Here is a 23,931-nt window from a genome sequence, read left to right on the forward strand (position 1 = left end):
TTCTCTTAGTAGCTAATACTTAAAAAGTCACTGTTAGATTCAAAGAAGAAAGTCAAATACATATTTTTCTATTCTAAAGAAATAAGGTTAACATTAGGAGCTCTACTTGACTATATCCAATAAAGCCCTTTAAAAATACCAGGGATCAGGGCACCTGGGTGGCTCAGTCGGTTAAGCACCCAACTCTTGGTTTCGACTCAGGTCATAATCTCACGGTTCATGGGATCTCATGGGATCGAGCCTCACATCGGGCTCCATGCTGAGCAGGAGCCTGCTTGGGATTCTCTCGCCCTCTCTCTCTGCCCCTCTCCCACTTGTGCTCGCTCTCTCTCTCTCTCTCTCTCTCAAAATAAACTTTAAAAAATAAAAATATCAGGGGTGTTATGCATTTTATAACAAAAAGACAATACTCTTTTCTACAAAAAGAAACACTTTTTCTACAAAAAGACAATACTCACAAAATCCACCTTCAGGATTTTGCTTGGGATGTCTTGTTAGGAATATCTAAATTTTCTTTTCCCTGAGAAAGACAACCAGCTCACATTCCAAGGCAACGATACGCAACCTTATGGGTTATTTTAGAGGAAGATATTAAAGTTCTAACTGGAAAAAAAAAAAAAAAAAGATCCCTTCTACCTCCAAATCACCCTAACTAGCCGAAAAAGGCAGCTGATTTCCAAAGAAATTAAACCGCAGTGATTCATGCTAAAATAACTCAATAATCATGCTTGTAGAATAGATACATGCTTTAAATGCTAATGCTACCCTTTTTCTAATAGCAAAAAACAAAAATAGTTTTCATTCAATTATGAAATACATCCCTTACTACCATCTTCATTTTAGAATAAAGCAGAAATAAAGGAATGCAGTTTCTCCCCCCAACAGCTGTTTATAAAGTGCAGGCAAATTATTTATTTCCATAAAGATTTTTTAATATCAAGACTGTTTTACATTCAACACACCTATTTTATGAAACTCTGGACTATGAAGGAATACATATGCCAATGACTCATTAAAATAGAACACAATGAAAGATTAGTTTTAATACAAGCATCCATTGTGTGAATTGTGACTGAACAACACATGAAACACATCTGGGATATTTATCCCTTAAAGCAAAGGTCCCAAACCAAAAGTTTATGTAGCAACATTTTTAAAATAAAAATGACCAAATAAAAGCAAACGAGTTGTTAAGTGCCACTGTATAAGAACAGACATGTCACAATATGAAATTCTGACGATCATTACAATTTCAGTTGACTACTTAATTTCCAATTCCCCCAAAAGGGTAAATCAAGTTCAGAATATTCGACAGTGTAGCCTCAGTATCAGTTAGTAATGGATTTTAGCTCAAATAGCAAAAAATTAGTTCATGTTTGACGTTTTTCTTTTCTAAAAAAGAAAAGAAAGCTCTATTATTTATGGAGTTCTCGTCAGAGTTCAAAATGATTATTATGGAATCAAGATACTGTGTGATGTCCAAGATACTTGGGTGCAGAAGATATGAGGGTCAAGTACAATATTGACTATTTGACCAAATGTTCTATTTTTAAAAGGGCTTAAGTGTTGTTTTGCAAAAAATTAAAGATTTATTTTAAAATTTACACCACTAGTACCATTCACCACCTCTTGCTCTCACATCCCTCCCCCCTACAACCACCAAATTGAGGCATCAGGTCAACAGTCAAGTCAAAATTGTACCACTCCTACATGTAGAATCATGCAAAGAGTAGAGTTGTATATGTACATGCAGAGTTAACATCACCTACCCATGGAAATAACTTGTCTGAAAGTCTTCATCAGTAGGAAATACAAGCATAAACTTGTTATCTGGCTTCATTCTTGTATCTTCCATATTTCCAAACAGCACACCTTATAGCTTAGCTTAAATTTAGTATTCATCATAAACAAAGACAGTGATATTTTCATATTTTAATTATACTTAAAAGTTAAATTATTATCAGTGTCATTTCTCATTTCCAGTCTATCCAAAACAATGACAAGTCAATACTATACAAACTTTAATAAAGGAATGGATGCCTTTCCATCTTTCTTCCAACTTGAAACCAAAATTAATGATCTTATGTTCCAAGGTTATGTTACACTTATCATTAGCAAACCAAGATGAAATAAAGTAGGTTTAAAGCACTCAGCATTAGGGTTTGAACTTTAAACCACTAAGTAAATACGAGCTACCTGATGGTGATAATTTGTGATATTCTTTTAAAAGTGATTCTTGCTGCACAGCAGAAGTAAGAGACAGGTAAGATCCTGTAGTAATTGTATCTGTCTTTTAAAAGAAAGAAAGGGAAAAAAAGCTATGGAGGAGGAGCTGGGAAAATTCAGCACATTAATGAGAGAAGCAGCAACTATTCTTCCAATTTGACTCTAACAATTCATTACAGGATGGAATAAACATGGAGATACTGTCCTCTCTCCCACTTGATTTTTCTCTATACTGTGAGAACAAATGCACTGCTACTAAGATTACTTTGGCTTTCAAAAGCATAAAAATGGTCACTTCAAGTAAAGTTACACATGGAAACATTTCCAATTTAAAAATTAATCATTAATGTAAGCACATTCCATGTTACATTTAAGGATTAGCCAAACTACACATTCTCCCATCTGCTAAACTTGATGTCTGTCACAATCTTAAAACATAAATTTATAATAATGACTTCCTAGTTTTTCTACAATCCTTAATAGCATATCTCTATAAAGGTAAATGTTAACACAATTAGTTAATAACTAATTGGCCTGTGGTTAATCAAAGTGCTGTCTCTCCTCCTGATTGCAAGATTTTGAAAATTTTGCTGCTCATTACAAGGCAAAAAATTAAAAGTCAAGCAATCCACTGACTTATGAACATCGATTCGTCCATTTTATGCTAGAAATAGGTTTGTACCCTCTTAATTACATCCTAGCCTACACACAGGTTCTAACTTTTCAAATAATAAAATACAGATGTATCTGTGTCATCACACATTTCTGACATAGTGAAGTTTACTCTTTTATGGTTAACCTTCTCTACTACTGTCATCAAGTGTTTAAATTTATGAATTAGTTTTCTTTCAACCTATTATTTTCTTCTTTAAAAAATGTTCTTTAAATCTCACTGAGAGAATGTGAAACAAAACAAAAAAGCAAAACAAAACCAACATCCTTTACTGCATTTATCCCTGACAAACCCCTTTTAGAATTTCACTACCAAAAGCACAAAATTTTTAAAAATGATGTAAGGTAATACATAATTTACCACTCTTGTTTTACAGATGAGAGATCTGAGTCCTAATTAGGTGGAACCAGAAATGAATTACATTACAGTTGTTCAGTGTTGAGAGAACTGGAAATATACAAGACGGAACAGCATAGGAAGTACGTACAGATTTTTGGCAGCCAACATACAGGTTGAAGTCCTGCCTACTACTACTTAGCTCTAGGACTCATTTCTTCACAGAGTTATGGCAAGAGTTAAAGATGACATACCAGCAGAATACTGGACCACTGCCCCATCTTTCCACTATAATTAGCACCTGCCCTATTTTATTTGTTTGCTTATCTTTACATGTAAATTCTACTCTACAGGGCCTGCATGCAAGAAGCTTTGAGAAAAGGGGCACCTGGGTGGCTTAGTCAGTCATGTGTCTGAATCTTGATTTTAGCTCCGGTCATGATCTCATGGTTCATGAGATAGAGCCCCACGCTGGGCTCTGTGCTGACAGGGCGAAGCCTGCTTGGGATTCTCTCTCTCTGCCCCTCCCCCTTCTTTCTATCAAAATAAACAAACTTTATTTAAAAAAAAAAAAAAAAGCAGGAGCAGCTATGAGAAAACATCCCTGCCTGGGTTGGTGCCTCACACTGGTCATAGATTAACCCCACTTATTAAGCAAATGCTTTCCTGGGATTACTGAGATCTTCACAAATGGGCTTTTGTACGTTTCTTTTTGTCTGAAGTGTAATGTCAGCTTGGGTGTGTTCATATAAAAGTGTTTCATACCCCAACAGAGATCATTTTTGGATTATTTCATATTTTGCACCATCCTAGCCTACAGAGCCTCCCACTAACACAAGTGTCAGTCTCCCAGTATGAGGTCTAATTAGATCTGAGAGATGGGAATTCCTCTAGTATCTCAGACACCCTAGAAACGCACTCCTCCTTCTCTCTCTCTATTGTTAAGTCTTGGGCCCAAGGAAAGGTGGGGCAACGGCCCAAGACACACTTTGCCCCTTCAACTCCCATTTCTATAACTATAGTAATATACAACAAAGCTCAGAGAAAATTCCTTCTGTCCTCCCCAGTATAGCCAATCTCCTGAAACCCCTCACTAGGAGAGAAAAAAATCTATCTTGTTACTGCGAAATGATCCCATATAAGCTCTACTGCCACAGTCATTAAAGGGCCTATGCCCAGGGCCATTATCTATCTACAACATCATGAGAAAGGTGGAAATCACACTTGGCCTCAATCCAGATAGTCAGATTCAAAAAAGCTACACCTGAAAGAAGCATTCTTAGGAATTACCTAGCCAAGGGGTCTAAGAAGGGAGAGTATATGTGGCAGTGGGCAAGTGAGAGAATGCAGTGTGGGGGGAATAAGGAATTGAGGGGAAGGACAAACCTGAAGAGCTGCAGGAGGAAATTTGCATTTTGGCAGAACCTACTCAAGAAAAAAGGCGTTTTCATTCCATACCAAAATACTTACCAAGGTGAAAATCTGTATTTGCGAATATAAGAGAAAACATACTTGAGAATACTTATGCTGTATTTTTATTACTATCAAAAATATATATGCACACATAGAACAATGACAAGCAGTCATTTTCAAAGCAGCTGTTGAAAAAGACAAATAATTACATCTACCAGAAAAAAAACAAAAAGCTACACAGAAAAGTGCCATCTCTAAAAAAACAGCTTTAAATACCAAAATCTGTGTGTGTCTATTTTCTCCAGAATAATATCAAATGCTATTTCAGTAAAAAGAAAAATGTCTGAGAAAACAGAGCTAAATGGAAATTAAATGCAATATACAATGAAATTTTATGTTTAGGCATTAAGTCATTTTCCCTTTTTTAATTAAATTTTTACTAATTTGTTTTTTAAGTAATCTCTACACCCAATGTGGGGCTTGAACTCAATATCAAGAGTCGCATGCTCCACTGACTGAGCCAGCCAGCCAGGCACCTGGCATTATCTCATTTCCAAAATAAAACTGTTTTTGTACTTTTTTCATTCTACTCATCTCAATTATTAAAATTTTAGACATTATAAAGTTTGCAAGGTGGGAATAAAGTTTTAAGGACTACATCTGTCCTTATATCATACTAGTAAATGACAAGTCATTTTATTCACCCAGGAAAGTTACCTATGATACTGATTAAGAGTTAATTTTGAGAGGATCAAAGATGAGGTAAAAGCAAATATTCAAGATTATCAGAGTAGTTAGAAAGTTGATCTCAAGAAAGAAAATTTCATTTTAACATTTCACCACTAACTACAAAGTTGGGAAAATTGGGAGGTTATTCATAAGATAACTCGGGTCACGTATCTGGATAATTCAACAAAACCTAAAAGTTTGGAAAACAGGGCACCTGAAGAGGTCACCATCTTTCAATTTATCTTCCTATTTCAGAAACAAACTCATGACCTACTGCTTTGAAGATTCAGAGAAAACTGAAATATCTGTACCATGTACACAAAGAACACAAAAATTAGATATGATTTTAGCCACATCTCCATCTCTATGATCCCTGTTAAAGATATCTCCATTCCAGCTTTCTGATTACTCCCTGAAGTAGTCTAAACTCTATTTTCCAAATATTCCTCAATTTTTAATAGGATAACTCAGTAGAACATGTAAAGAAAAAGAATCTCAACCTTTTATGTTAACACTGGTATTATTACCTTTTTCAATATAGCAATTACAAAAAAACCTGAAAATCATCCCAAAAACATCATGTAAAATCTATTAATTATTCTGACCACAAACTAATATTGCATAATGGAAAAGCAGGTTTCTTGACTCCCAAACACCTAATGTGAATTAACTGGTAGACAATCACTAATATAACAACCAATGCTATCCTCAATAGAGTAACAAGAAACATTTCTTTTTTGAAACTTTTATTTATCTAGATTAATTGTTACACTTCAAATGCAGTTAGGTAAAATATATAAAGAAAGTGCAATAAAATAAAAATCAGTTATTTAATAACATTCTTTCCAAATCTCAAAGTTGTAAGAGTTTATTACCAAAGAATACACTTCCTCATAGATTATTACTCCTTCATTTTTTAGGATGTCTTCTATTTTATGTTGTAGTAAATTTAATATAAGATCTACTCAATGCCAGTAATAATAGTTTGTTTTCAATCCCCACCAACCTTCCTAAAATTCAGAGAAATTAAAAACAGAAATAAAAAAAAAAAATGAAAAGTGTAGAAACTCCGAAGTTATTCACGTTGTGTACAATCCATGTATCATACAACTGTTCTGGACAAATTAAAAAAACAAATTTCTTATCTGTACACTGATTAAGGACATAGATGCCATTTATGGAGAGGATTTTGAGAAGAATTTTTCTTCGAGAACAATTTTTACTGAACAATTTTCATAGTAAAAAAATTTTAAGTTTAATAAATTTGCTCAAATTGTTTTGATGCTGTATTTTCTAACATGTGGCATTCCACAAAATCTCTTTCACTGTGCTCTCACTGTATCATTTAAATAATTCAAACTAGAGAGAGGGAAATAAATATAAGCTAAACAAAATGTAACAGGTACAATTACTTTAAAAGGTCACCTTCTACGAGACAGCTTGCCTATAATCTGTTATTCTAAACAAATGATGACAGGAAGAAGCCTGTTCACCATCTTACCTACAACTTTCATGTAGCTGTATCATTAGGCAAATTCAGCTGTATATTAAAAATGAAAATTATCAGTGATATCAATTTGGGTGCTTTATTTGCTCAACAAAAGGATTCACTACAGCATTTCTTCCATTAACAAGCAGATTTAATCGTTTAAAATTATTTCATTTCTAATATTCTGACTTGCACACAAATTTTAAGTAATAAATCTTATGTAAATTGAGATATACCTAGACTCAGAGACCTGGGTCTCTGCTGTTAAATCTACATAACACTGTAGAATGACAAAAGCAATGAAGCAAAATTATTCTTTTACTCAGTCTGCTAGTGAAATACACAAAAGATCAAAAACCTTTACATGACAAAAACAAAATCCATAAAGTAACTTTTTTCTCCAATTTTATCACCCCAACTAGGTTTATATGTAGGCAACTCTTACATACATGAATGGATATTATATTAATAAAAATCCCTGTAGACTATTCCATTGTTATCTGTCTCCAACAACTTGTCAAATGTAACAATAAAAAAACACAAAAATTAGTTATTTCAGAAGTGGGCATATGTGCACACGTGCAGACACACACACACAGACCAGACCCCTTGAGATAAGGCTCAATCCTCTGACTTGGTAACAAGAAAAAAGGTTTTTTCTCTTGGAGCCCCAAAATGATAGAATCCTTTATTCTAAGTTAAAAAAAAAAAAAAACACTTTATACAAGATATTAAATCTTAAGATTTTCATTGTGTTGTGTTCTAAATTGAAATTTTATTTGGGCTTTTATTACACTCATTTTTAATGATGTGCACAAAATATGCATCAATACAAGTAAGACAGTTATTATCTAACAAGTGGCTCAAATAACCAGATCATTCTAATCTGGTTAAATACTCTTAAAATGATTAAAAATCTAATATCCTACAACACTGAGTTAGTACAAACTAGGCAGAAAGTAGTCTGTAGACAGATTATCAGAAAACACATTTATCTTTAGTGAGGGGATAATGCCCCCTTTTAAATATCATCACCTAATTTCATGTGTACATATTAGAGAAATGGGATTTTATTCTTAAATAAAAAGTATTTCAACGACTTCTAGATTATTGTTTTAGGTTGAAAGAAGTTTCTTCCAGCATTAGCCCTTTATATACTACAAAGAGGTCCAAACAGGATACATTCCTTAACCTTCTTAAAATTCTAGGAAAATTAAAGGAATTCAAAAGAAAGAAATTAGGGAAGACCACTAGGCACTTCTCAAACAATACATACACGTACATAAAAATGCCACCACATAATCCATAAGTGATTCCCACTTCTTCGTTTTAGTACTTAAACGTACAACAGTCTCCCTTTAACCACGGTTTCACTGCCATGATTTCAGTTACCATCAGTCAACAATGGTCCGGAAACAGATGATCTTCCTCCTAACGGTCAGAAGGTCAAAAGTAGCCTAACACTACATCACAGTGCCTGTATCATTCACCTCACTACTTCTCCTCACATACGCATTTTATCACCTCACATCATCACAAAAAGGGTAAGTGCAGTACAATAAAATATTCTGAGAGACCACATTCGCATAATTTTTATTACGATATATTGTTATAATTGTTGTATTTTATTATTGTTGCTCATCTCTTACTGTGCCTAATTTATAGATTAAACCTTATCATACATATGTTTGTATACGAAAAAAACAAACTATTTATAGGGTTCGGTACTATCTGTGGTTTCACGCATCCACTGGGGTCTTGAAACATAACCCCCACAGATGAGGGGGTATAATCTTAGGGATACAGGCTTTGCCTCACTGAAGGAGAATTCAATAATCCAAAACAGCAGTTATTTTTTAAAAGTTCAATACTGGATATTTCTGTAAATGTATGTAATACAGAAACAAAATTTTTTGAAAGAGGAATTTTTAAATTGTGCAATCTGGACAAGGTGTAACCATTTAATGCACAACTCATATAAAAACTTACTGTTTTTCAAAATAATATTTCCTATAACAGCTCACATTTTAATTTTCAAGGCACTGTGAGAAACTAAAAATCAGGATAAAATTTGTACGTATGTTTCTGCTTCAAAATTATTAAGGTTAAGCACTCCAAACCACAAAATTTCAGATTTTACTTTAGAATAAGTTTTAATATTTGAAACATATTCTACGAATTAAATCAATACATCCTGGTTTCCTTTTTCTACCAAAACCTCTTTCCACTTCTTTATCCAAAATTATGTAGAAAGGTGTCCCAAATTATTAATGTTTAACACCTTCTCAAATATCCTAAATATCATTCTTACCTAGAATATCAATTATTATAACCTATGTTTGAGGAGCGCCTGGGTAGATCAGTTGGTTAAGTGTCTGACTCGAGTTCGGCTCAGGTCATGATCTTGCGGTTCCTGGGTTTGAGCCCTGTGTCAGCGTGTGGAACCTGCTTGGGATTCTCTGTCTCCTTCCTCTCTCTGGCCCTCCTCCCACACAAAATAAACAAATAAAACCTATGTTTGATAGTTCTAGTCCACTAAAACTTTTTCATTTTTCTCTTAAAGGCAAAAAGTATATCTATAGACTTTTTGCTCAATTATCTAATAACAAAAACTAGAATGTATTTGGTCAATACTAGGAATAATTTGTGTTCTTAAAAGATGAATTATTGTCTATTTTAAAAATAAAAAGCATCAGTACATCCTTAATATATCAAATATTAAATCATGAAACAAAAAAGAAACCTGTTAAGTACTTGAAACCGTTTATACATGCATTAAAAAGTAGTCATGTTAACATGCTGAAATTAACTTTTTAAATTTATTTTTTTAAGTAGGTTCCATGCCCAATGGGGGGTTTGAACTCATAGCTCTGAGATCAAGAGTCACGTGCTCTACCGACTGAGCCAGCCAGGCACCCCTATATTGACATTTTTTATGCCTAAAACTCCATGTCTAGTAAAATCAGTGATCTCAGGAAGAAACTGAAGACAGAACTTCCCTGAAAATATCTCAAATTCAAATAATGACCGCAGATTAGTTAAAATCTAGTCAGTCATCCCAAACCAATGTTCTTCCTGTTGATATAAAACTTAATCTAAAAATAATACTAGCTGAAGTAATTTACAAATGTTGTATTATCATTTCAGAGAAAAATACATCAGTTATAATTAACTCCTATCATAGTTTATGTTGAAAATTCATACTAATGTTATGTAAGAGCTTAGCTGATGTTAAGAAATTTATTGCAAGTTGCACTGGTGTTTCCAAACTTACTCCTATTTGTCAAATATCAAGTTCAGGAAATCTGACCACTTTTTCATCAATTCCTATATACATTCTTCAAAGAGACCTGAGAACATTAACGCCTCCCGCAAAGTTAACTCCCAATTCTTACCCATCAGGTTCTAAAACGAAAAAACCAAATCACACAGTTTATTTTTCAATTCAAAACTAGAAAAGGAAAAAAAAAGTTGGCTCGGTCTATTACAGTTAATTTAAAAATTACAAATATTTGGATAAAGAACTAAATAGAAAATATACTAATAATTTTCTAAGTTACTGATAAATTCTTAAAATACTGACCATTTTCTGAGTAAAGTTCCTGATAAATTATTAAAATAAAGGTCTTCATTGTTATATAAACCACCTATCCTTCCTCTTACAAAACAGAATTAGTTTTTCCAACGTTGCAACTTCATTAAGTATTAAAATAATTAATCTGTTTCATATTGAGAAGTTATGAAATTATAAATTTCAAGGGAAAAACCAATAAATTTTTATTGTAAGGAAATCCAGTAGAAAGCAAAATTTGAAACAAAAACAGTATTAGCAAAGTTACATATTCCTACTAAAAAATTTCATCCTAATTTAGTGGCTTCTCACCAACCCAGAAAACATAAAATACCAGTATTTCCCAATCTCAGGCCACACATAAAAACAGCTATCATACTGCAAGACTTTCAATCCTGTGATATTTTCTCCCCTTTGACATACTCTGTGGGCCCTTTAACATGCCAAAGGGCCATTTATTTTCAGTCTGGGGATTAAAAACAAAATTAAATTGGTAGTACATTAGCTAATACAGTTAGTCAGTAGTAACTTAAAAACCCATTTAATACATACGCTTAACAGAGTGACCATTTCATCTATTTCCTCTAGAGGTACTCTTTACATCAAGGTACCAGACAATTTCACTGAATGATGTCTGCCAGGTTACTGCCTCAGGTAGTGAGCTTTAAGTTAATGCTCAAGATAAAAATTCATCTATGTAGCAATGAAAAGTCCTCATGCAAGCAATCAAACTCTGTTCTTATCTGCTTTCTCTACAATATCTTGCATAGTAGGTACAGAGTGTATATATCCTCAAAAATTAATTCATTCTTCCTACACACAAATGTTACTGAAAGTTGTAGTTCATTAAAGACTAGCAACAAATGCATTCATTAAATGACATATGGAAGAATGACATAAAAATGTTCATGCAGTGCATTCATCATTTATGATCTTCAGAGTGGGATTAATTACATGATTCCCTCCTTTGGAATCAGAAGAGAGTCAACAATGTTTGGGGAGAATAAATGTTAAGAGATTCTCAAAGAATTCACTACTTACCTATCTGGATTCACTAACATTCCCTATCTTATATCTTATTTATGTTTTTGGCATGAAAAAAGCATAAAGATGAGGATCACTCCTATTATCGTATAAATGTGGTTCTATGTTCCAACCATATGTAATGAAACACAAGCTAAAATTATCCAACTCTGCTGTTTTGAATATCTATTTTTTTTTTAAGGAACTGTTTACTATTGTACTTTTTAAAACACCATCAAAAGAAACTTACAATAGCCAAAAGCATATTCCTTCTTACACAATCCAAAAAGCACATAGTTAACACAACTGATTTCTGTGATAGATTCAAAGCTTGTTCTGTAATATTCCCATTTTTGGTCAAGTTAACTGGAAAATGTTGTCTTTGGGAATTCTACTGTACTGTCAACATTTCAACAAGTTGCACAAGAACCAAAGGGCTGCTGTGATAGTTCTTGGAAATCAGGCATCTGCATGCCCCAGACTGGGTGAGAAGGGTAATTCTTTGGATGACTAGTTGCATTTTAAGTTCCCTGGGTTCGACAGCTGCTTGTTCTCTTCACCAGTGTCAAGGTGAGTTAGCTCTTCCATCCACACGCAAAATTTCTCCTCTGTCTGCCTCTGCATCTTGGAAAAACAGCCCATGGTCTCTTCTAGGATGCTGCCTATGCAATTCCTATCATACACAGCATCCCTGTCAAATAATCCTGGAATTTCCCTGGGCACTCCTTCAGTTCCCCCAGCATGACTGAAGTCAGCTTTAAAGACATTGAGGCCATTTGATAAAACATCATTAATTCAGAAAATTGTATTTTTATTAAGACAAGCTTATTCAGGAAAATGACTTGAGCATTACTAAGAAGAGCCATATAAAGCACTGATAAGCAGCACTTAAATTAACTAAAGTAAAGTAATTCTGAGAAAAATCAAGTAACACTACCATTTTTCACAGCTTCAATATTATTTGCCCAGTAAAACTTGTATTCTGTTACTATACAACTAATCATTAATCTGTAACAGTGGTTTTCAACCTTTGCTGCACATAAAAACCTGGAGTAGTTTAACAAATACCAAAACCTAGGGCTCCCAGGCATTGAAGGTTTGTTTTATTTTGTCTTAAGCTCTCCATGTGATTTTATTGTGTACAACCTCAGTTGAGAACCACTGTATCCTTGAGTATTTTCACGGTCTAGACTTCAAAATTCTAAAAGCTATTTTCACAGCTGACCCCTAATAAATCAGTATACAATTAATTCTCAACTGATTCTTATCAAATGTCCCTACATGATGTTAAAAAATATTCCTTATAGAAAACCATGCAAAGGATATACACAATCCATGTATATACCTCTGGGTCAACTTTTGTTACAAACCCTGGTCTATGCAAGGTGCTAAATTTATGCCTTTAAAAAACAAAACAACAACAAAAAAAGGTTCTGTGTTTAAGTTTAGGATATGCTACAAATCATATCCTCCCCCTCTTAAAAACACATTAATGTCTCTGAGTTGTACTGCAGTAAAGAAACCTGTTTCCACATGGTCCAGCACTTTTCCAAATGTGTGAAGAGTCTACAGCTATTAATATCCAGTAAGAAGTCATTTCATGGTATTCCAGTTTAGGATATGCAGTTTTACATAGTTTTATCCTTGAACTAAGTAAGGTTATCTTTGGTCTGGACTGATCCCATAGAATTTGGGTTCCCAATAAAACTAATTATGCTGATGGGGCGCCTGGGTGGCTCAGTTGGTCGGGCATCTGACTTCGGCTCATGTCATGATCTCACAGTCCATGAGTTCCAGCCCCACGTCAAGTTCTGTGCTGACAGCTCAGAGCCTGAAGCCTACTTCGGATTCTGTGTGTGTGTCTCTCTCTCTCCCCTCCCCCCCCTCACACTCCGTCTCTCAAAAATGAATAAACCTTAAAAAAAAAAATTAAAACTAATTATGCTGAACTCTTCATTTCTTTAGGGAGCTACTAAAAATGTTACCTCTTCAAAAAATAAGTAAATAAAAAATAAAAATGTTACCTCTTGAGACCACTCGGGACTACTGTACTATCTAAAATAGCTTTTTGAGGGGCGCCTGGGTGGCGCAGTCGGTTAAGCGTCCGACTTCAGCCAGGTCACGATCTCGCGGTCCAGGAGTTCGAGCCCCGCGTCGGGCTCTGGGCTGATGGCTCAGAGCCTGGAGCCTGTTTCCAATTCTGTGTCTCCCTCTCTCTCTGCCCCTCCCCCGTTCATGCTCTGTCTCTCTCTGTCGCAAAAATAAATAAACGTTGAAAAAAAAAAATTAAAAAAATAAAATAAAATAAAATAAAATAAAATAAAATAGCTTTTTGAGGGGCGCCTGGGTGGCGCAGTCGGTTAAGCGTCCGACTTCAGCCAGGTCACGATCTCGCGGTCCGTGAGTTCGAGCCCCGCGTCGGGCTCTGGGCTGATGGCTCAGAGCCTGGAGCCTGTTTCCGATTCTGTGTCTCCCTCTCTCTCTGCCCCTCCCCCGTTCATGCTCTGTCTCTCTCTGTCCCAAAAAAATAAAATAAACGTTGAAAAAAAAAATTAAAAAAAAAAATAGCTTTTTGACCCCATTCCTAGTCAATCTTTATCTCTTATATCCTGCTTTATTATTTGTAGTGTATATTCTGACAGCTTATGATAAATTCACTTATTATCTGTCTGCTCAAAAAAGATGAAGTTTCATGAGAGCAGCGACTTTTCATTCACTACTGCACTCACGTGCTGCAAAGCAGGTGCTCATATATTTGCTGAATAAATGAATGATGGAATCAATCAACCTTGGCCTTATACCATCTACTTATAGCAAGAAGTCTTACAATGAACAGCCCTATGAAATGCTCTATAGTATTTACTCCAGGGTATTTCTGAAAATATGGTTCACTTTATGTCATAGTGGCTTTTTATGAAGATGCAAAAGAAAAATTTCCCAGGTCTCAGTATCAAGAATAGCAGTGTTTCTCCTAGAAAATGAGAACTATTTAATCAGCTTTGCCACCTCTTCACAATGCCTAAAAGGCTATGGGAAAATTTCTGGCCCATACTTAGCAAATAAAAACCTCATGTAGTTTATTATTCTCTAAGTTCATATTATTCCTTTTCCCCTGACTACTCCATCCCTTGTCCTCACGTTTTAAAAAAAATCTTGTTTACACAAAACATCCTCAAGAGGAACATACCTTTCCCCAAAATTTGTATTTGGCTTATGGAAACACTAAATGGAATTTATTTTTTAATTTTTTTTTTAAACGTTTATTTATTTTTGAGACAGAGAGAGACAGAGCATGAACAGGGGAGGGGCAGAGAGAGAGGGAGATACAGAATCTGAAACAGGCTACAGGCTCTGAGCGGTCAGCACAGAGCCCAACGCGGGGCTCGAACTCACAGACCGCGAGATCATGACCTGAGCCGAAGTCAGACGCTTAACCGACCAAGCCACCCAGGCGCCTCTAAATGGAATTTAAAGAATATGAAACTTTCTTTAAGCAGTTTATCCATTATAAATGCTGGGGGAATTTAAATATATAGGACAGGAAATTAAGATGGCTACTTGGATCTGTTTCAGATTCTGGCACTTAGTTTTCAACAAACACTGAAAAATGGGTATTTAAAAGCTAAATTCAGAACATTGTGTAAGATTGCTTATGCTAGGGACAGTGAGATAAGTTGTGGCCTTGTAGAGATGACTATCAGCAATAAACACTGGTAAATAAGACATTTTAAAGTCTTAAAATCAAGGACCAATTAATTATACATTTGTCAAGACCCACAGAATATACAACACCAAGAGCGAACCCTTTTGTAACTATGGACTCTAAGTGATAATGATGTCAATGTAGGTTCATCACTACCTCTGGCAGGGGATGCTGAAAAGGAGGAGTCTGTACGTATGTGGGGGCAGGGAACATATGGTAAATCTCTGTACCTTCTTAGTTTTACTGTCAACCTAAAACTGCTCTAAAAAATAAAGTCTATTTAAAAAAAAACAGGGACCATATTATAACTTTAAACACATGTATGTCCTTTTATTAATACTAAGATATATCCTATTTTGAGAAAAAGACTTACTGAAAGCAAAGCTTATGCTTTTGCATATACAAAGTTAATATAGGCACTCAACTTTAAGGAGTTAGGAAAAGCAGGTGGAAAATAATACCTTAGTGCTTTAACATGAGATTACCAAAGGACACCCACCAGTAAGACTTCAAAGCTGCCAAATTTAAGATCACATTATCCAAACACTGTACCGAGAAACAATGCATGCTTTTAAAACAATCACTTAAATGGAATAAAAGAAAAAAGTGCTTATACTTGTTAAATTAATACAGAACTGTGCTATAGATTTTATAACTAATAGGACTTTTAAAAACTAGAGTCCACTGTTCAGAACTTGATACCCATTAACAATAATGCAACTCAATTGAGACAGATAACCAGTTTCACAATGACTTTTAACTATGTAGGAGACTTAACATCACCACTTAACTGAGTAGCTCTCAGCCCTGGCTGTTCACTGTAATCATCTAGGGAGCTTTAAAAATGCAAGATCTCAGGGCACCTGGGTGGCTCAGTCAGTTGAGCATCCAACACTTGATTTCAGCTCAGGTCAGGATCCCAGGATTGTGGGATCGACCCCTATGTCGGGCTCCATTCTGAGCATGGAGCCTGCTTAGGAGTCTTTTTCTCTCTCTCCCTCTGCCCCTCTCCCCAGTGCTTGCTCGCTCGTGTGCTCAAATTAAAAAAAAAAAAAAAAATGCAGGGCACCTGAGTGGTTCAGTCAGTTAAGTGTCTGACTTTGGCTCAGGGCATGATCTCAGGGTTCATGAGTTCAAGCCCTGCATCAGGCTCTGTGATGACAGCTCGGAGCCTGGAGCCTGCTTTAGATTCTGTGTCTCCCTCGCTCATGTGCTCTCTCTCTCTCCCTCTCAAAAGAAAATAAACATTAAAAAAAAATTTTTTTAATGTGTTATCACATATATACATAAAATCTAAAATAACCAAACTCATGAAGTAGATTGTGGCTGAATAGGGAGATGGGTGAAGGTGATCAAAGGGTATAAACTTCCAGTTATAAGATGAATAAATTCTGAGGATGTAAAGTACAGCACGGTGACTACAGTTAACAATGCTGTATTGTATATTTGAAAGTTGCTAAGACGGCAGATCTTAAAAGTTCTCAACATACATATTATAACTATGTGAAATAACAGAAGTGTTAACTAAGCTTACTGTACTAATTATTTTGCAATTTATACATACACCAAAGCATCACATTGTACATCTTAAACTTACATGATGTTGTATGTCAACTGTATCTCAAAAAAGCTGGGAAAAAATGCTGATGCCTTGGGTAAGACCCAGAGATTCTGATTTAATTGGTCTGGAGTGGGGCCTGGGCATCATTAGTTTTAAATGCTCCCAAGTGAGTCTAACATATTGTTAGGTTGAAAACTGCATGGATTTTACCTGCACTGATTGCATTTACTAAGCTGAAAATAGGCAGTTTTCACCTGATTGCTACATCTCGGTATTTTGTTATCAGTATATTTAGTGAGTGTCCAAAATAGCTACCAAAATACAGTAAGATTACAAGAGGCTTAAAATGGGAAAGTGGGGCTTTTACCCACTTAATATGCAATCTAGGAAAAAGGTTATGGGACTGCTCATGTGGGTTTGGGGTCATCTCCGTGAATTCCCAATGCTTAAATCAATATAAACAATTTCCCAAGTAATTCAATCCCCAATAGGCTAAGAACCCTCACAAATCAACAAGAAAAACAAATGTGGCAGGAGGAAAATGTGCAAAGAACATGAACAGAACGTCTGCTGAAATAACAAATGACCAAACAGAATTTTTCAGCCTCACTAGTGATCAAAGAAATGCAAATTAACACTAAGATACAATTCTTCCATGAAATCAGCAAGACTTTTTAAAATATATTCAACAGAAAGAATATAATGCAACGAATACACAAACTCCTGAACTGCAATAAACAATATATTTTAAAAAGCAGTTTGGCAATTATGTGTCAAGAGCCTTTAAGTATTCATACCCTTCCCTAATAGCAAAATAAAAACAGCCCAAAGGACCAACACTGGGGAATTTATTTTATGGTTAGCTAAGTAATTCAAAATCCATACACTGTAGGGAGAATATTATATTTTGTTAAAAAGTTCAAAACCCAACTTTAAGAGAGAAAGGAAGATGGACATATACATATTGTGATAGTTTTGTTACATATTATGGGAAGGCAACATACTCAAATGTTAACAAAAGTAGAATTGTGACTTTAATCTTCTACTTCACATTTTTTCTATTTTCAAAATTTTCTACAAGGCATTTACTACTTAAAAAAAAATTCTTTTTCATTTCCAAGCATGAGTTAATTGATCAAGCCTAAGTCTTTACCTCAGAAAAACTGTGAGCTAAGATGATAGTGTATCATGATGCATTTCAGTGCATAAATGTGTATGGTGAGTAAGGGGTACTGAGATCCTGGCTTCACTGGGGCTGAGCCTGGCCACATGGACTGAGAATTCAGGTGATCTTAGCCAATTGTCCTCAACAGCCTTCCTCCTCCACCAACATTCTCCAAAATAGATCAATCAGATTTTCTAAATGCAACCTGCCAAGACAACTGACCCTTACCTATGAAGGCAGATACTATTTTGGTACCTCAGTCTGAAAAGGCATTTATATGGTAGACTATTAAACCACACAAAAGCAGATCATTATAGCCAAGACAAGATGAAGCCACCCTGAGGTTTAGTCTATGCTAAATATTTATCAAAAATAAGTTACTAGAAAAACTTTTCCTTGCTGTCCACGTACACTGATGGACACAAGTTAGTCTGTTCAGAGAACTAATTTCTTGAACTTAATGAAGTCTGATGTCCATTACTCATATTCACTAAAATCAAAATTCCCTGCAAGAGCATACTGTACAGAACTAGTCTCAACTTAGAGTGATTTTACAGAGAAGTGACATTCTGTCCCATCCCCTTCCCCCATCACCAGAAGAAATAATGCTCTCACCATAAAACTGCAAAGAGTGATCAAGAGTACAAAAAGGTTATCTATAAAGACAAATGAGACATTTGATTAAAAGCCTCAAATACTCAAGACTACCATGAAGCATTTTCACATTAATATTCACTACAAATACTCTATGTTTGCTCATCTCTAAGTTCCTCACATGCAAGAACTGCCCGAATTATCTTGATATGGTATCTCCAAACAGATTCTGAAAACAGCAATATGGGGGCACCTGGGTGGCTCAGTCGGTTAAGCGTCCGACTTCGGCTCAGGTCATGATCTTGCGGTCCGTGAGTTCGAGCCCCGCGTCGGGCTCTGTGCTGACAGCTCAGAGCCTGGAGCCTGTTTCAGATTCTGTGTCTCCCTCTCTCTCTGACCCTCCCCCGTTCATGCTCTGTCTCTCTGTCTCAAAAATAAATAAATGTTAAAAAAAAAAAAAATTAAAAAAAAAAAGAAAAAAAACAGCAATATGTTCTCAAAGACTTCAACGAGAGAATGACTTAGTGTGGATGCTACGCTGCCTGTCAGTTAACTAAAAACCAAAAATCCTCATAAACCTGTTTCCAAATATCAAACTCAATTACTAAGCATGATCAGACACTGTACAAGTCTGCATCGTTATCTTCACTCTTTAAAAGAAAATGCATTAATTGTAAATTATTTGGCATAAGAGAACATTTAGCATAATTCCTTCAATATTTATCCTAACAAAGCTTATAAATGAAGCATTTTCTGAATTACTAAATCAGTTGTACCTTGATGAAAAAGTATAACAAGAATCTCAGTTTCTACTTTTCCTCTGGATTTTCATTCTGTGTAAACAGCTTATTCAAATTTCAAAATCTAAGAGATTCCATCAGGTGCATCCAGTTTAAGTTCACCTGAATGTCCATGTTGCTGCCCTCAAGTCAGTTCATAATTTATCCTATCTTTACAATTTATATAACTCTTCAACAACTGCCCTAGCTATAAGGTTGAGTATATCCCCTTCCTGAAGTCATAATGTGACTCAGGAAACTGAGGGGTACATTATTATTACATTACAAATGCACGCTGTCACAATTTTTTAGGGGTAGCAATATAGACAGTTGAAATGAACTTCCTAATATTTAAACTTAGGCTGTTCCCTCTTTTGCGCTTTCCATACCCACCTATATGAACAGTACCTCCTGAAACATGTGGTGTGCAGTGTAGGCAGTCATATACCGTGGCCCAGCACCTTACCTACCATTTGATTCTCTGGGATTACCTTAGAAAATTCCACAAACTTTCAAAAGCCACAAACTTACTAAGTGGTGTAAGCAAAAGAAATTAAATCATAGATTCAGATAATTTACTTTGGTGTTTTGGTTTGCATACACTTCAGAATAGACAAGAAACAGACTGGTGTTTTAAAGTTTTACACACTGGTGAAAGCAGTCATTAACCAAGGAAGTTTGGATAATATACACAAAGCATACCTAATCTACGTAAGCCAAACAGGGGGAGTGCCCATAAAGACATTTCTCATGCCACTTCCACAACTGGATCTATTGTCAAAAAGAATTCTGTTCACCTGCCTTCTTTTCCCTTTCCATAAGGAGGTAAAATATTGGTGTGGTACCTAAAACTCTGTTCGGTGAGTGAAATTAAGCACTGTATTGAAGATTCATTATAATCTTAATTAATAGATTAGAACACAGGACATGAGAATGCATGAATAAACAATTTTACAGGTGTTAATCAAGCTTTCTTAAACACATTATTAAATGTAAAACTGAAATATACCTAGAACCTGCCGGAGAACAACCCCAAAATCTGCTCTCTCATGCTTTCAACTGATGAACGTCAATTAAATCCCCTCCCCAGCAATTTTAACACAGAGAACTACCAAAGGAATTCAACAGATACTAAAACAGTAAGCATTTCTAATTGTTAAAAACTCATATTTAATGTACTATAAGGATGAGACTTTTATTATGAGATGAACACCTATAAAATCATTGTTACTGAGTTTATAGAAGTTTGGTTGGCTATAGGTTTAATTAACCAATATGATTTTTCTTGAAATATTCTTTGTATTATCAGCAATATGCTGTCTTCATGTGTAGAAACAAACATTCCAGAAAACTAGGAGGAAAAAACAATCACCCATAAAATTTTAAAAACCAAAACCTCCCCCTCTTTAATGTAGCAATAAACAATGCTGTCATTATCTATTAAATGCCATGTAGTTTATAAAATGTTCCTAATCATAAGAGTCTCTTCAATAATGAGAATTCGCCAATTAAGAACTGCTCAGACTTCGTCTTTCTTCCACCTTGAACTCTCAAGACTGCCTTTGTAGTACACAGTACCAAATACGGTAATATGGAGATAACAGGTATGTCAAACATGTAATAAATTACAGACGCTTACACCAATAAGAGCTAGAATAAACAGATTTCTGACAAACTTCTTAAAGCTTGGGGGATAAAGGGGGGAATTCTGCAAAAAGCATTCTTTTCAATGCAAGTGACAACTTAGAATAGAAAAATGTGCCACAAGGATAACTATCTTATCATGCGCTGAACTGGAGGGAAACGCCTAAAACTACGGTTTTTGGAGGAACAGTTATTAGAAAACTTTAACGGAAGATAGAACGTGTTATTTCAGACACCATAAGCTCGAGTACAGTGGCTATATAATAAAGCAAGGTGCCTATTCCTGAGGAGGATTTACTTAGTAATAATGCTGATCAGTGAGTATTAAATCTAAGCAGTGCTAAAAAGGCAATGATGGGAGTTCAGGTAATGGGTTACAGAGAAAGGAAATTCCATTACTTAAAAATAATCTTGTCCCTATTATTAACCATTCAAATATTTTTTTTTTTTGCTGATGTGCAAAAGTGCACTGGAAACCTCAGAACAGGTTTTTAAACTGGCCATGTCTTGTTAATACACTGCAGTCTTCAAATTTACACAGAGCTGCAGGTCTCCTGGATTTTTTCAAGTGTCACTCATCTAACTCGGCCTGACAGCTTAGAAATGCCATCGGTTGCTCTACAGTCAGTTTAAAAAACATCCTCTACCTGGTATCTCTGCAGTGATTGTCTTGCTGCTCCCTGAAACCTCTTCATCATCATCTGATGAGCTCGTGCTTGAGTCACAAGTCAGGTCACTATCACTGGTACTACTGTCCTGCAATAGGTTATATTTCTTCCGCGCAGCAGCCTCCCTTTTCTGTCTCAGTAGCCTGATTCTCTCCTTGTGCTTTTGGCTCCGATGACCTTTAACCTTGGCAACTCGGCCATTCTGTTTATCACTGGATTGCCGGTTTTTCTTGGCAGCCATAGTAGATGTTTCACTTTCAGATCGGGACCGCCGAGATTTGCGCCCAACAGTGGCACCAGACACTCCAGAAGGGTCTCCTTCCACTGCTGTTTCTGCCTGGGAGGGCTCATTCTCTTCTGCAGAAGACAAGGTATCTGAATCAGCCAGGTGACCACTAGAGGAAGGGGAAAGCATGCAGTGATTAGAGGAGTCACTCTCATAAACTCGGCCAGTTGTTGGCTTGTCACTCTCTGTGGATGCTAACTGAGACTCAGAAGAGTCCCTTCTCAGTTCCATCAACAAGCAGGGCATTGAAGAAAGAACTGTAGAATCCACTACCCCATCTTTCTGAACTTGAGATTCCAGTTCTACAGATCCATCTTCCTCCTTAGCTGTCTCTTGTTCAGATGGTTTCGGTGGGACTTCAGACTCAATGAGTTCTTCGACTTTTCCCACTGCCTCCTCCATCTTCATTTCAGACTTTCAAGTTCAATCATGGAGCAGAGTCTAGGAAACTAGGTCAAAGTCGCAACAGGAAAGCAACCTGTACAAAAACACACAAAATCAATAAACAGAAATAGTAGATTATTTAATGAATACCTTTCTAAATGGGTAGCAAAAATTACCATCACACAGGCCTTTAAAATATATGTTTATCTGCCTGATTAAGTCAAATTCAAAGGACTTATTAGTATTACCAAAACACTAGCATACACAATTACTAATAATGGCATGATATTAATCCTTAATTACTGAACTTGCAAGCCCAGCACAAGCATCCAAAGATTTTCAACTTTAAAACCTTATTTAAAATGGTCCAAAAAGGGAGCCTCAAAACTCTGATAGTTAAATATGTATATTCTGACTTAAACATAAAGGAAAAAGAATGCTTCAAAAAAAAATCTGGGAACGAGATTTTTCAAAAGTCTCAGAAACAAGTTAACTATACTCAATAATTTTATACTCAAATCCTCCAAGAGAAGAAGCTACAGTGGAGTAACATCAAATGTACACTTGTGTTTAAAATTTTTTTTGAACATTTATTTATTTTTGAAAGACAGAGACAGAGCATGAGTGCGGCGGGGGGGGGGGGGGGGGGGGGTGGCGTGCAGAGAGAGAGAAGGAGACACAGAATCTGAAGCAGGCTCCAGGCTCTGAGCAAGCTGTCAGCACAGAGCCTGATGCGGGGCTCGAACTCACAAATTGTGAGATCATGACCTGAGCCAAAGTTGGATGCTCAACCGACTGAACCACCCAGGTGCCCCCAAATGTACACTTGTGTTTAAAAAAACCTTCAACCACATGCATTTGGCAAATGAGCACCCAAAGTAACTCTGCACCAAACCTATTTGCTATTCCTCTCAGGAAGAGTTGCTCTACAGGGGTATTAAGATGCCAGGCCTGGAATGCCTGGGTGGCTAAGTTAGCTAAGTGTCCAACTCTTGATTTCAGCTCAGGTCGTGATCTCACGGTTTGTGGAATCGAGCCCTGTGTCATGCTCCATACTGGAAGTGTGATTCTCTCTCCTTTGGATTCTCTCTCTCTCTGCCCCCCTCCCTGGATTACACTGTCTCTCTCTCACTCAAAATAAATAAATAAACTTAAAAAAAAAAAAATGCCAGGCCTGATGATACTGTTTCCTCATGGTCCTTCCTAGTTCCCACATGCCTCTCATCAGGCTGAATGTGAGCCTAGTGTTTCAACATGCTTTATTTCATAAACAATAGCCACTAAATACAGATCAACTACTTTGTGAACCTAGTACACTCTAGTCTATGAATGACTTAAGGGGTTGAAGAGAAAACACCCTACATACATTTTCCACCTTTATATACTAACTTTAGAACCTAACATCCTTCCCCCATTGAATGTGCTACAACTCCACTTACTCATGGAGACACAGGACATAATCTTTAACGGCAAGATTTGTGACCTATACAGTCTTCATTAACTGGTGGTTTGGTTTTAAAAGGATGATGCTAAGAATGTACAAGGCAAGTAAATACCTCACTCTGTACATGTGATGTTATAGAAAGCAGTTACCATGATGTCCCACTGGTAACAGACAGACACAAATACTAAGCTACATGTACTCATCAGGAGCTGTAAGACAGCTCTGCTGCTTCACTCCATCAAG

The 23,931-nt window shown here is 35.9% G+C and overlaps 1 protein-coding gene across 4 annotated transcripts in view; it reads right to left on the bottom strand.

The window, feature by feature from the left end:
- ARK2N (arkadia (RNF111) N-terminal like PKA signaling regulator 2N) overlaps positions 1–23,931 on the bottom strand; it is an 86,329-nt gene that overhangs the window by 25,797 nt on the left and 36,601 nt on the right. For all 4 annotated transcript variants that reach the window (XM_047086136.1, XM_047086135.1, XM_047086134.1 and 1 more), the window contains exon 2: positions 21,554–22,338. In XM_047086136.1, coding sequence (XP_046942092.1) covers positions 21,554–22,268 — 715 coding nt within the window. In that variant the 5' untranslated portion in view covers positions 22,269–22,338. The remainder of the gene's footprint in view (positions 1–21,553; positions 22,339–23,931) is intronic.

This window comes from Lynx rufus, unplaced genomic scaffold (genome assembly GCF_022079265.1).
Source record: "Lynx rufus isolate CCGP_SWC_20201006 ecotype Redwood Valley unplaced genomic scaffold, mLynRuf1.p SCAF_20, whole genome shotgun sequence".
NCBI classification, from domain to species: Eukaryota; Metazoa; Chordata; class Mammalia; order Carnivora; family Felidae; genus Lynx; species Lynx rufus.